At 38.1% G+C, this 14,193-nt stretch overlaps 1 protein-coding gene across 1 annotated transcript; it reads right to left on the bottom strand.

The window, feature by feature from the left end:
- Nucleotides 1–1,783: 1,783 nt before the first annotated feature.
- LOC131773765 (uncharacterized) lies at nt 1,784–14,079 on the bottom strand. Its single transcript, XM_066160846.1, has 11 exons — nt 13,983–14,079; nt 13,058–13,107; nt 12,436–12,523; nt 10,050–10,444; nt 8,905–8,945; nt 8,161–8,228; nt 7,448–7,562; nt 6,540–6,628; nt 4,808–4,863; nt 3,898–4,060; nt 1,784–3,372 (listed from the first exon to the last, which is right to left on the bottom strand). Exons 2-11 carry the CDS (start codon nt 13,081–13,083, stop codon nt 3,157–3,159), a joined length of 1,257 nt encoding a protein of 418 aa, XP_066016943.1. The 5' UTR covers nt 13,084–13,107; nt 13,983–14,079; the 3' UTR covers nt 1,784–3,156.
- Between the last annotated feature and the right edge of the window lie 114 nt (nt 14,080–14,193).

Here is a 14,193-nt window from a genome sequence, read left to right as displayed (position 1 = left end):
TGGTTTGCGCTGGGTCACGTGGTCAGGTCTCATTCCCAGACCAAATTGTAGTGTTGTGTTGTTTTCTTGGGCAGCAAAATTTCCTCTCACATGGCCCCTCTCCACTCAGGGGTTTAAACAAAACAGACGAATTTTCAGGGAAATCCATCGAAATGCTGTGGGTACAGGCTTGCCATCGGGAAGGGGTGAGGGAGGGAGGTAACAATACGCCAAGTCGGTTTTATGTGACAGAAATTTAAAAGAGGCCTCGTGGCTCGTAAGCTCCCGGTGCCTATGTTTGGTTACCTGTGTTCCAGTCCACAGAAGTGCCGTTTGTTAAACCATAAACGAAATACCAAAACAAAAGCAAAGAAGCGTGGCTTATTCGATAAGGCGTCCGACTTCGGATCAGGAGACTGGGGGTTGGAGTTCCTTCGTGGTCGATGTGTTTAAACGCGTTGAGACTCGTGAACTGTTATTACTATTAAGGTTATTCCTTTCGTTTTGCGGAATGTTTTGCCGGTGTTTCATGGCGGATCTTAGTCGTCATTACATGAACCCAGAGATGAATCGAAAACATAGGCAGTCAATTTTTCAATTAAACAGACATATGATGATTCGTTTTTAATTTTTTAACAGAAGTTGAACGATATGAATTATACGAACATTAAGTATATTGCTCAGGCGATTATAGAGGTGCGTGCGCTGATTGGTTGAGGCGTGCGCTGATTGGTTGAGGCGTGCGCTGATTGGTTGAGGCGTGCGCTGATTGGTTGAGGATTGCGCATATTTAACAATTATTCGCTGAAGGCGAATTGATGTGAATACTGTTGAGTAATCCTCGAGAAGAAGTCGAAAGGATAATTCAACAATATTCACTGAGTTTGAGACGAAAATTGTTTCAGTATAATTTCTCAGGTGATTTATATTTTTGAAGTAAATTCTGTAAATAAAGAAAACATCGCGCTTATTTTGCTACAGTTCTGTTGATTATAGTTTTAAAAGGAGGGTGTCAATGGGGTTGAGCGTTAGCCGTAAAACAGCCAAAAGATTTAGCCAATTGGCGTAAAAATTGATAAAGTGTAACCGTTCGTCGTAACAGAAGTTAACCGTAAAAAACATTTTGTGACAATAATGGAAAGATATTGACCCATAGCCGTAAATTGGCCAAAAATTTAACCGTTAGCCGTAAAAGCCATGACCTTTTTGAGACCCTCCAACAGGTTTGTCCAATTGAATCCGCAAAAGCTTCACGTCTTTCTTTTGAAAAGGGTTCCGCGGAACTCCGTAGCATCGTTTGTGCTCTTTGCAATTGAATTTTCTTCTGTCGCGTTTGAGTGAGCTTTGATTTCTACGGAAATTTTGGCCTCTTCTCCTGAGCTAAACAACCCGACTGGCCCGCTAAGAGACGAAATTCTGAGTTAATTTTTTTTATGGAAAGACAGAAGTTTCGTTGCGGTCTGTAATGTTCATGTGAAGATTTCAGTCTTTTCGCCCAGAATATCGGTAATCGGTGAGGCTGTCAAGATTTTCCAAAACGTGTGCTTATAAATCTAGTATAATAACATTACAAATCTCTACTGAATGCGTCTTAACTTTGTCGGCAGCAAAGGCCCTATTCAGTCAAAAATGAATCCACAGTTCTGGGGGAAAGTTATGTTTCTTATGTCGCTATTTCTGGTTAGTTTTCTTTGCACCATCAGTTTGGTAATTTTTACTCAGTTTCTCCGCGCCATTGCTTTTATTCTGCGATAAATTAATTCGTCTACGCTTCACTGGCCGGCAATTCATTCAGTTTCCTGCGCTTTGGTTGCTTTATTGCACTTTTTGATGGGTTTCATAAGAATCAGCTACGTGATCACAAAATAAGATAAAATAGACCATTTTCTCAGACAAACTTCACTAATGTTTGAGGAGACGGCGTGGCCAAGTGGCGCTATACTTGTACTCTGATGGTCCCGGGTTCAAGTCCTCCATCCTGACTCACTGGATATGTTCTCGGTCGCCCCGAGTACAACTAGTTGGTTGCGTTGTGTAAATCGCGAACTGGTTTGCCTCCCACCAGTTGTGATTTTCAAGTACTTTGTGTTTATTTGAAATATTTGTTTCTCTATCTTGCCTGGCCCACAATCTAAACTACTGGGTCCACTAGTACTTGTGGTAGCCATTAAAGTCTATTTATTTACTTATTTATTTATATTTATGTCATAAAATGCACTGCACACAACATCAGGTCGATCCTATCTTTACTTTCATAGTAACACACGAAAGCACGCATGTTCATCAATGAGCTGCGCGCATTTGCAACAACCAACAGTGCTGTAATATATCAAACACGAGGAAGAGGTTTCATCCGATATCTAAGCACCGAGAAGTGGTTGAAAAAACGAGGCGCAGCTGAGTTTTTTTTAACCAACCTCAAGGTGTTTGGATATCGGATGAAACACCCTTTCGAATGTTTGATATAGCTTCTCAAACCAGTAATAATTCTTGGAGAAAATCAAAGCGAAAGTTCACCAAATTTTATGATAATTAAGATCACATATCCTAACCTCCTTCACGGTTGTAATTTCCTTTGTTTTCTCAGCATGAATTATCAACGAGTTTGAGAAATACTTATGAAAACAACTGTTATAAAATAAATATCTGAACACCTACGCTAATTTGAAACTCTTCTTAATGATATACTCGTATTTGAAGTCTGGCATTATCTAGGGTCTACCTAAAAACGACTCTTTGACAAGTTCCCGAGTTCTCCAATAACTTAACTTAAAAAGCTTAACTTAAAAATCAAGCAAGAACACCTTTACGCAGGATAAAAATAAATAAAACTCTTTTCTCAATTTAGGAGCAAAATTATTAGTAATTTCCTACCAAAAAAGCATGGTGATTTCCTTTCCTTTTCGTTTTTTGTTTTGCGTTTTTGTATATGCACAAAGAAAAGCTTTTCGTATAACTGGTCACAGATCTCCACCATTACTACGAATGTAGGTCCTTTTACGGAAAAAACGTCCAACGCAAACTGTTGAAACTATACAAAATTCTCAAGCTTTCTCGTCTGAACTGCCAAGATAAGTCTAACCTCAGCAAGGTTGACAGTCAGTCAGGAAAAAAGTGAAATGGTCTCTGCTCATGCAGAAGGAAATCACGAATATTTTTTAGTCGACTTGAACTTGATCACTTTCGAGGTTTCCCCCGCCCGCGACCTCTTTGTCTTGGTTTAGCATCTACATAGCCAGTGAAAATAGCATTAAGCGGCAGTCCCGGGCATGGATTGATTAGAAGCTGCTTGCAGTTTTCCAAGAGAACATCTCGCCTCAAAGCATCGACGAGTGACTTCAGATCTTTGAATTCTCTGTCCGCAAGCAGAAGGTTGCTGGTTTGTAAGTCTCTCTAATAATGAAAACGTTGCGAAACATGATTTGCACCACAAGGAAAAGAACGTAAGTGCGAAAAAAGTGTCTTGTTTTAAGCCCGAGTCATAGAGAATTGCCTTTTTATAAGGAGACGTAGGCTCACTTTTCAGCATCACTATCTCAAAAGAATTTGTGAAATTAAACTCAGATCACGATATGAGCGTCCAAAGAGAAGCCTGACGTTTCCGAAATTGTCTACGAACGAGCATAATAATTTTAGTACGGCCGCCGCTATTTTAAACCTCGCTTAGGAACCTGGCCAACAACGGGTTTCGTACCAAAAAGCCTTCTTTCTTATTCTAATGGAGAACTGTTGAAACATATTGAGCTGCTGTAAATAAAATTGTAGCAAAGGTACTAGCTGTTTGTGCAGCGCGCATTTGCGTATGCGGCCAGGTTACAAAGATGTTCTTAAAATTGCGGCGTCCAAAGGTGTTTTTGGCTCATTTGAAGACAACGCTCAAACGATCGTTTCGTTCCACTTGCAATTAATGTCAGTTACCTTAATTTGAATTTGAACCACGCCTCTATCCCTTGTTTTAACGGCAAGTACGAATACACCATCGTGAGCTTTGGAAGAACTGATCCGGAGAAGAAAATGCCCTGGGATCTGGTCACTAAGGCGTTCGTCTGATTCGGTTTCGTTCATTCGACCTGCAAACCAACTTGTAAGGATACTTTAACATTAGGTAACTTCTGACTTTTAACAATTATGCATAACCAACAAAATATCATGATTTGACCGATGATGAATGCATAAATAGGTTTGGGGATGCAACAGGGAAGATGCTATGGGATCGTCGAATGGTAGGGCGCACAAAAGACAGTGTTTGAATAAAATTAAAGAGAATAACGGAATGAGTTGTTTATGGTATGCAATACCACTATTACTAAAGAATGAAGTTAACTACAAGAACACCAAAATCCTGATACAGTTTATACTCCATTGAAAGAGGTTTTAACTCACCTCGCTTATTACGCCAGTAAACCTATAGAGAGTGCAGTCTATTACTTTTATAAATAAACTATGGGTTTTTCGGCACAATAACCGATAGGTTCTTGACCAATCCGGGCACTTGTAGTATCACAGTCATTTTCTAAAACATTCCTTTTCACGGAATTATTGAAAACTTGGAAGACTGTTTTTGAAAACAGAAACTGTGCAGTTTCAGAGGTTCTCTGTGTTTCCGAAAACACCGAAACGAAACGAGCATGTGGTACATCGTTGCTGGTATTTCTACAAGTCACATAGCAAATGAAATCCCTCTGATATAGTTCATGACCATTAATTTTTGTCTGGGACGTGTGACCGTGGGGAGAATGGGGCAGGGAGGAATGTCACCGCTTACGTCGAACAGCTCCAAGATAACTAACAGTTATGGTATCCTCCTTCCTTGACGAGTTACACTTACCTCTCTTTTTTGCCGTCATCTCGAACTGAAATTGAGTCCTTCATCAAATCATACATCTTAAAAAAAGAATAAGAGAAAAATAATTATCGTAAACAAGTCGAAAAAGTTAACTTTTCGGCCGGTAACTTTTGTGTCAGATGATTGAAAGTTAACTCTACTGTACAGCTGTTACAACATGTTTCCAGAGACTGAAACTCTGGACCATTAGGGCGAGAAATTCAAAGAGGTTAAAATTCTACACTGCTAAATGCTAAAAAAAAAAAAAAACTAGAGAACATTCTTCTTGAATTTTCCTTTTCTTTTCTATGCTTTTTCTAGCAAAAATGAAAACTTGATTAGATAAACGTCAATCGTCAACAAGGAACAGAAAACACATGAAAAGCGTAGATGCAGGAGAGAAAGACGAAGTGAGATGTTCATCCGCGTCCTAATCCTATATTCATTCTAGCCATGTGAAGCCTTTGAGTGATGAATTCCTGGCACGGTAGTCGCGTTTGGTTGTCAACTAATATCAATAAATTAAACAAACCGTATAATATACAGGGGCCTTCAATATATTTTTTTTTCCATGAGCTGCTACCCATTGTGTAATGGGCGGCTGTAAGGCTCTTTCCCCAAGGATGGAGGGGGCTGTATTTGGGGGCATGTTTCCCCGGAAAAAATTTTGAAATCCGGAAGATCGGAGATGCACTCTCCAGCATTCTAGTTATCGAAGAGAGTGCTGTTTAAGTAATTACTACTGAAACCTCTGTAATTTGCCTCTCATTCCTGATCATTCCGAATGTTACGTTCCTCGTTAAACGCAGGAAATTCGAAAACCAATGGCCTACCGGGAAGTAACTCACTCGTGTGTAAGCCCACGCGAAACCCAAACACGAAAGCCCATTGACAGGCTACACAGAAGGCGGTGAGAGGTCGTAACCTTTCAGCCCCTATGAGTGACTAGCATCTATATTGTCCTTACAATATCACCCCTCATTCAAACATGAAAGTCACGCGAATAGAGAAGATGATCACCAACTAAAGCAGTTCTTGATTGTGAAACAAATTCTCCTTGCCAGCCTCTTTGGAAATGTACGGAGGACAGTATGGAGAATATACATACGGATCTTAGGGCGTAAAGGGTTAAAGGCGGAAGCAGACTGCCGGTAACCCGGCGGCTTTTATTGAAATCCATGGGTGTAGGATATAGTGCTTGCAATCGACTATTTTTGGGTTAAAATACTTTCATTGCAAGCAAAGTACCCCAATTTAGGGAATTTTAGGAACGACCACGGTAACGCCGTGGACAACGTCGGTTAAAAAAAATAACTTATATCTAACCTACAAATCTCACAATACTCTAGAGTAATTTAGTTTGTTTCTCACTGTCAAAACTATCTCGAAACTGAATATGGAAAACAGCGTTAAATTAAGAAAAGAAATTTAAAAAATAAGCCAGCGTCGTTCACGTTCTCCATACAACGCAAAGTTTGGTCATTTCACGTTCTAGTTTTGCAGAGGATACAAAGAAAGTTACCATAACGCACGTGCACAGCCATTGTTCTGCTCATTAAATCTTTCGTTTAGCGACGTTCCCGTTGCCGTTGCCGTCGTGGTTTTTTTAACCTCCCTATTTCCTTCCAATTTCAAACTGAAACCTTAGTAACGTACTTATTACGCGCAAAAAAATCCCTTAATTGTCTCTTTCTCATCTAGACACAAACAATTATCTGAGGCAATTGAAGAGCACCTTTTGCAGGCATCCCTCTCGTCCTGGCTTGAAAGGGCCAAACAGCGCCACCAACTCCAAGAACTGATTAAGTCTGATGTTGTCAGTTGCTAGCACCATGAACAAAAGAAACAGAGAATTAGACAAATTCAGTGCCAAAATCTTTGATAAAAGACCTTATGTGGGTACACGGAACTTCATTAATACAATCGAGATACAATAAGAAATGTGACCTGTGTACTATCAACAGTTCCCACGCAATTTGGTCGAACTCAACCCGAAATTATGAGAATCATGTAATCTAAGCCACCATCAACATAAACTGATCGTGACAATAGGTGTCTCGACGACATTTGTGCAAGATATTCCTTTGGCTTAGAAGAGCTCCTTCTTATCATCAGTGAAAACTGGAAGAGATGACAATGATGATTCTTATTAAGATGACAATGGCAGCGCCGATAACGATAAGATAGTAATAAGTTGATAGAGAGCGACAACGATCATGACGATGAAGGTGACGACAACGATGACGACGACGGCGATAACGATGAAGATGACAATGAAAATGATAATGACAGTGACAATGATAATGACAATGATGATGATGAGGATAATGATAATGATACTGACAATGATAATTATAATGATAATGACAATGAAAATGATGATGATGATAATGATAATGATAATGATAATGATAATGATAATGATAATGATAATGATACTGACTGACAATGATAACGACAATGATAATGATAATGACAATGACGGAATGCATAGATGTTAGCAAAATAAAGTCTAAAGTCAGGTAACCCAGGGGCATTAATGAGCGTCATGAAGAATAGTATTGTATGACCCAAACCTTACGTAACGTACTTCCAGGTAATCGCAACCGAACATGAAATAATAACACCTTATCATTTACTTACCATCTGTGTTACCATATTCAAGGCCGAGCAGTTTGCTGAGAAATTTCTGCACATTTCCCTGCTGAATTTCTTTCGGACAAGTGTTCTTGGCAGCTTGACAAAAATTGCTCCATCTCTAGAAAAGTGAAACCCGAATGTAACGGCAAAATCCGCAACAACAGCCCATTAGCCTCTAACAACTGAGATGATGCAAAGCCTTTTACAAAATTGGCTGATGCATGCCTTTTCAAAATTAATTGGATAACAGTCACCCCAGTCAGTGGTTTGTCTATTGAAAGGGTTCTAATCGCCCTCTGGCAGAGAACAACGGTTTCTTCTTTGGAAACTAAGAACTTTGTTTATTCAGCGGCTGCTGTTGCAAACATGGTTTGTCATCATGGACCCAGTTAAACAGCTAAGCCTGTCACGAGTCACCTATAGCTCAGTGGTAGACTATTCAAAGTACTAATTGGAAGGTTTTAGCTTCGACCCGATTGGAAGCACTCGGAGTTCTTCTTCTCCGATTATGCAAGTGTTATTAACTAAATAACATCTTCTTTCATGGATGCAATTTTCAGTATTACCATTCAGCATTTTTTTAATGGAATGCCTCCAATAAACGGGCAACGTCTGCAATTTTTTTCTTATTCTCATATGCCAATTAAACGTTAAAAAAAAGCTATAGGGTAGAGTACACAATTAACGATACATGTACCCGTACATGAAAACAGTACCTTTCGTTCTTTAGTTCCAGGAATGTTTTTCCAAAACTCCTGAGATTCAACTGAGTGAAAATCTTCACCTGATGATGAATAAAAAACAAGTTCTTTTAATTTTGCTTTCTACAGCTTACCATAACCAGCTTTTTTGTTTTTTTCGAAAACTATAGGACCACAATTTGAACTTCCGAGCATTTAAAAAACATGGTAGTTACAGAGCGAGGTACATGACATTCGGTTACAAATAGGCTTGCCTAATAAGAGACACTGAAAATGGAAGGTTGAAGGAATGCAAAAAACTGAATAATTAAAAGCTGGAGCTTAATTAGAGAGGGGCTCTCTCGTCTGATAAGATAGCCCAAAATTCAATAGGCTTGGGAGAGGGTTCTTATTCATGACTTATAGACTAGTTATAGAAAACGATTTTAACACCTGTCTGTGTTCCACGCTTGAAGAGGACAGTCTCGCTTCACAACGTTCAAAATAAGGCGTGCTGAACACATTTTACGCTTGTGTATTTTACACGTAAAAGAACTCATCATGAGATGGGAGAATTGCTAAATAAATAACATCCTGGAAATTAAGAGCATTGAGTATTCATTTCAGATTCACCTGAAGGCTGGCTCAATTGTTTATCAATCAGAACATGTTGTAGTTCAATTTTTGTTACCCACTTTTTTTTTTGACACACTCTAATTCTGGTAGTTGTGGTGTGTTACCATGTAAATGTTGCTCAGCTCAAATATTATTTTCACTCACCCTTTTCATCTGACTCCTCTGCCACCACCTCTGATGTGCTACTGTGAAACAAAGTAACAAATTAACATTTAACACAAGATACTTTCCAATACACTTTGATTAGCTTACAAGTTTAGTGAAAACACTATCCGGTGGCAGATCAGACCTTGAGCTCAGGGGGGGAAGGGGGTGCTGGGTTTTTGACTCACTTGCCCTGCCAGCTTTTCTTTATTCTGCGATTCTTTTTTTTTTTACCCAAAATAAGGGGGGAGCCTGGGCCCTCCCAGGCACCTCCCCTAGATCTGCCACTGCTATCTTTGTGGTCTCGCATCTCCTCTCTGACTGGCCACTACTTGAGAGCAACCACAATCAACTCTGCTCTTCCTAATTAGCATAAAATTGTACATAAATTCTGCATCTGAAATAACAATTTGATAGTGTAGTCTGATGGTGTAAGTGAGAGCAGTGGTACTTCTGGTCCTACCAAGAATTGTTGTCATAAACAGTGACTCATTTTTTCAAAGAGATGTCATCGTCAAAGTCACAATTTGAGTCAGATGTGTGGCAAAGGTTGTCAAAACAGCAGTCCTCCTAAAGAGAACCCTGACCTGAATGTTAAGGCTACATGATAAAATGTACTCCTGAGTACAAACCAATTCTGTGTGAAATAACAGAAATGGTGCAAAATCAAACACCAGAAAATCCTTCTTCTAAATCACTGCAACACCATCATATAAAGCACAACTTTAAGCCTCCAATTTTTTACAACAAATCAGTGATGCAGCTTATCTGCTCTGGAAAAGGGTCACAAGTTTGCCCAAATTAACACTATTCAACAAAAATTTATAAGTCTTAATAGCATGCAAACAATTTTAGTATAAATATAAAAGGATAAATATCGATCATTGCTTTTGCAAGTTTTGCAAAAAAGAGGCACATTTTGATCATATATGCATAAGCTTATATTTCTTGCTGTTGAATGGTGTTAGATCTTCTTTGTTAAGAGTTTGACAGCACTTGAAAAAAAAAAAAAAAAACCCATCCCTAAGAGTAGATTTCCAGAAAGATTTTTTGAAAGCCTAGCATGATGAAAAAGGTTTTTCTTTATTGGCAAATGTAAGTCACTCTGATTGGTCACTTTCACATAAAACAGTTTATTGTCTTACCTTTCACATCCAGAGTCTTGCAATGACCACGAAAGACCAGAAGATGTGCTTTCGCCATAATCACTCTCTTGTGTGGGAGATCTTAGATGTGGTGGTCTGATAGAGTTGGTATTACTCTCAATATAATGTTTGTCCACATCATCCAGCACATCACTTCTATTGATATCTACAAGAATCTCCAACAGATCTTTACAGGTTGTTGTAGTGCACTGCCTGAGAAGTTCAATAGTTGGCTTGGAGACTTTTTCCAGTCGATGTATGATATTTGAGAAGCCAAGCCGAGAAGCTACCAATCGCCAATCATTGCCATTCTCTTTGTGATCATCAAGAGACTTTGCAAACTCATTCTTAACTTCCCAATCAAAGTCCTTTACAAGGTGTGGAAGCCTTGAACACTGCATTCACAAAAAAAAAATGACTGTGAATTTGCTATACTGGTTGCAAAGTCATCAATAAACGAATGAGCGGGGCTTCATTTTACATCACTCCCTACTCATGAAAACTATATGAATCAAGAAATGGGGAAAAAGGACAAGCTGTCAAGGCAATCATTACCATCAAATTTCATTCAACCTGTTGAATCCTTAGAAATTGCAATCTCCACAAGGTCTAACATTTATCTCAATTCAGGGATATTTCTTGGGTGCTGTTCTACGTTTAAATATTTTGTTTTCTATATTTTGCTACAGAATGAAAACCCTGTTTGTTTGTTGCTACAATTTTCTTGAAGTAAAAACATGTGAACTTTTACTTCCCGGTGAGCAGCTTTGGGAAATCTAGTCCAGAATCTCTGGAGCTGTGTGGCACCATTTCTTAGGACAAGAAAATGTTTCAGTTTTCTATGGGTTTATTGGCGGATAATACATAATGGATTTTCTACCAATCAGAGTGGCATACTGATATTTTTCATGTATATTTAGGATCGCTGACTGTTACAGATTTGTTATTACATCATATATGCTAGGAGCACTATGAATTTTGGTTATAGTTTGAGCACGATTTTGTCATCATGGTGAATATGAAGGTGTTAGTATAAAGGTTGGATTAAAGAAGGTTGCAATCCATCATGTCAAGCCAATTCTTGCACGAACAACATAACCAATCCAAAAAGTCATTTCCCTTGGAGAGGGATGCCAAACAAGTGACCCTTATTATGTGTAAAGCTTTCCCTCCCTGAAAAACTGCTATGGTTGTCTTATGTTGATTTGCCCATAGGACACATGAGATATAGCAAATATTATGGCTTGCTTCCTGTTCTTGAGAGGTAAGGGACCAAGCCTGGAAACTATATATTGAAAGTCACAGGAAACAATCACAGCAGATATTGTCTGCATATTGAATTACTTAAATTTTCTCACATGAGACATAAAAGTTTGTGACCCAAAACAACTTGTGATTGTTGGCTTTTAGCACCTTGACAGTGCTGACTGTTCTGTTGTAAAGCATGCAAGAAGCGGTTAGAGCGTGAAAGAAGTGTAAGGAGAAACATGAGACTTAGTCAAGTGTTTCTCCCCACTTCTTGAGTTACAATGCATGGAAATTGTAACTTAACTCCCCCCTTTCTAAACTCTACATTACTGTATACCCCTCCCATATTCTCAGTACCATCCATAGGAGAGAGGGATAGTATTACCAGGAAAATCTTAAATTTGAAATCAAAGAGTTAACATTTTTTTCTTTTTATATTTAATATATTTCTCTTGAAAATATATCTTCCAGTAAATCAGATAGAATATATAGGATTATGTGTTTTTCTTTGGATATTGATGTATAAAAAGTTCCTTTTTGGTTTTTCTATGACAGTGGGAGAATGAAAAATTTCTAAGTACCTTAGCCCCTGATAATGCTTTGCTCAGATACACTACCACTCAGTCACAAAGACTCTACATTGAGCTAGGTCATTGCTAGGTTCACATGCACTGTTTTACACACATCCTGTATACAGTAAAGATCAAGGTTAGGGTTAAGTGTTCTGTGTATAAATAGAATAAAAAATATGGTGAATTTTTTAACTTGGTGATGAAATATGGTAAGATATTTTTTTTGTCTTTTCACATGTATTGGACTATGAATTGAAAAAATTCTGAGTCCTCATGAGAAATTCTGAGTCATCATGGAAAATTCTCAGTCCCCATGAAGAATCAAACCACAGACTTTTGCCCTGCACTCCAATGTTCTCCAACTGACCTGACTGCTTTGATGCTCTACCTCTTAGTGGTAGAACACCTCTTTAAAGCAAGCATGAAGTAAACCTCAGGCATGCAAATTTCTATTGGGCAGATTTCTGATTATTACCCATGGCAAATTAAATTTGGTTTTGTATGATTTACAATTATGACAATCCTATTCCAGCTGTTTCCACAAGACTTAGGGATATAATACTCACCAGGAGTTGCATTTTAAGCATGGTGTCATTCCTGTCAGACAACTGCCTATGTAATGATACTTTGTTAGAGGATGAACCTCCACTCCAACTATGTATACATGTAATCAGAAACAAAAACAGTGAAACAGTCAAAACAACTAAATCATTCTATAATATTCATAACTCTCACATTTCATTTCGTTATGTCTATTATTTAACCCTTTCACTCCCAAGATCTTACTAGTAATTCTCCTTACTGTCTGCTATACAGTTCTTGTGATGTTAGTTTTAGTTAGGAGAATTTGGTATTTCATGGTCACTCAAGGGAGTTAAAGAGTTGACTCCAAAGAGTGACTAAGACACGATCCCTCCTCACATTATCAACATCAAGCAGAAAAGTAAAGAGAATAGAGAAAATAATTATATAGAAGATAGTTGGCTGATCCTATACTAAATTCTCCCAACTTTTATCATGAGAATAGCATGGCAGACAGAAAGGAGAATTACTAATGAGATCTTGGGAGTGAAAGGGTTAAATAATAGACATAACGAAATGAAATGTGAGAGTTGACAGCATACTAAATCCTAAAAGCAGCGAGGCAAGCCACAAATTGAGTATAAAATGCTACTGCACTGTTGGTACCTTCTTCTTATACCATCTTCATCCATTATGGACAGATCATTCACGCTTCCCTGAAAAAGAAGAAATTGGGAATTAGTTGATGATTTCATAACATATAATTGGAATAACTGTTAAATTTCATTAGCTTTGAGTACCACAGAATCATTTCTTCTGTTCCCTTTGAATACATACAAAGATCATACAAACATTTTCAGATATCTTTAAATTATACTTAACATGCAGCCAACCCCAACTCATATCTACACATGACAGTGACAAACTCTAAAGCTCATTGGCTACTTTGGTCACTATACACGATTAAACATTCTTTCTTCTAGTTAATTTCTGTTTTTATTTTTTCTATATCATTGTAAATCATGTTATGTTGAGTTATTTTTTCTGTAAACAGTGTAAAATAATAAAGTGTGAAGTGTCTCTACACAGTGTTGTACGAGCTTTAGTAGAGGGCTTTCAGTTTTCACCACAGACAAGACAACAATTGGAAGATCCAAGACTCTACACTCTTAGCATAGAAACAATCACGAGATACAATCACGAGGCATTCGAAATTAACCGTTCTTCTTTAGTGATCAATTGCAACCCGATGGAGGCAATTATCCGCCACAGACAGATCACGCTTGTGTTTGACTTCGTTATTACACCGATCGATCGATCAAGCGATTTCAGCAGTTTCCGTTCATCATTAATGCTCATTCGATCGCATCATCGAAAGAAAACGGGGCAATTTGAAGCCTTTCAAAATGATTTCCAAACCGAAAAGCAATAAAAAGACATAGATTATGTAAAGCCAACGTACTTATTAATTCGCGCCATAATAGTCAGGAAGAACTCGGAAATGTTATCAAGCGTAAAAAGTAAATGTAAGAGTATAACTAAATTATAAGAACTGGGAAATATTAAGAAAGCAAAATGATTTAACACTCACAAAAATCTCTACCACAGATTGCCAATTCTGGTCGGCTCATCGGCTAGAAATAAAAAGTGACATAATTTTATGTTATTTCTGCGAGGACTGAGTTTACTTTCGATTTAGCATTATAATATATTAGTACGTAACGTGTGATTGGTTGTTAGTCAAAGTCCTAATTTGGAAATGCTCTGGAAAAGACACCAACGGAATCGAATGTACTATCGCG

The sequence above is a fragment of the Pocillopora verrucosa genome, chromosome 13 (genome assembly GCF_036669915.1).
Source record: "Pocillopora verrucosa isolate sample1 chromosome 13, ASM3666991v2, whole genome shotgun sequence".
Taxonomy (NCBI): Eukaryota; Metazoa; Cnidaria; class Anthozoa; order Scleractinia; family Pocilloporidae; genus Pocillopora; species Pocillopora verrucosa.
This window is presented reverse-complemented; position numbering and strand designations above follow the sequence as displayed.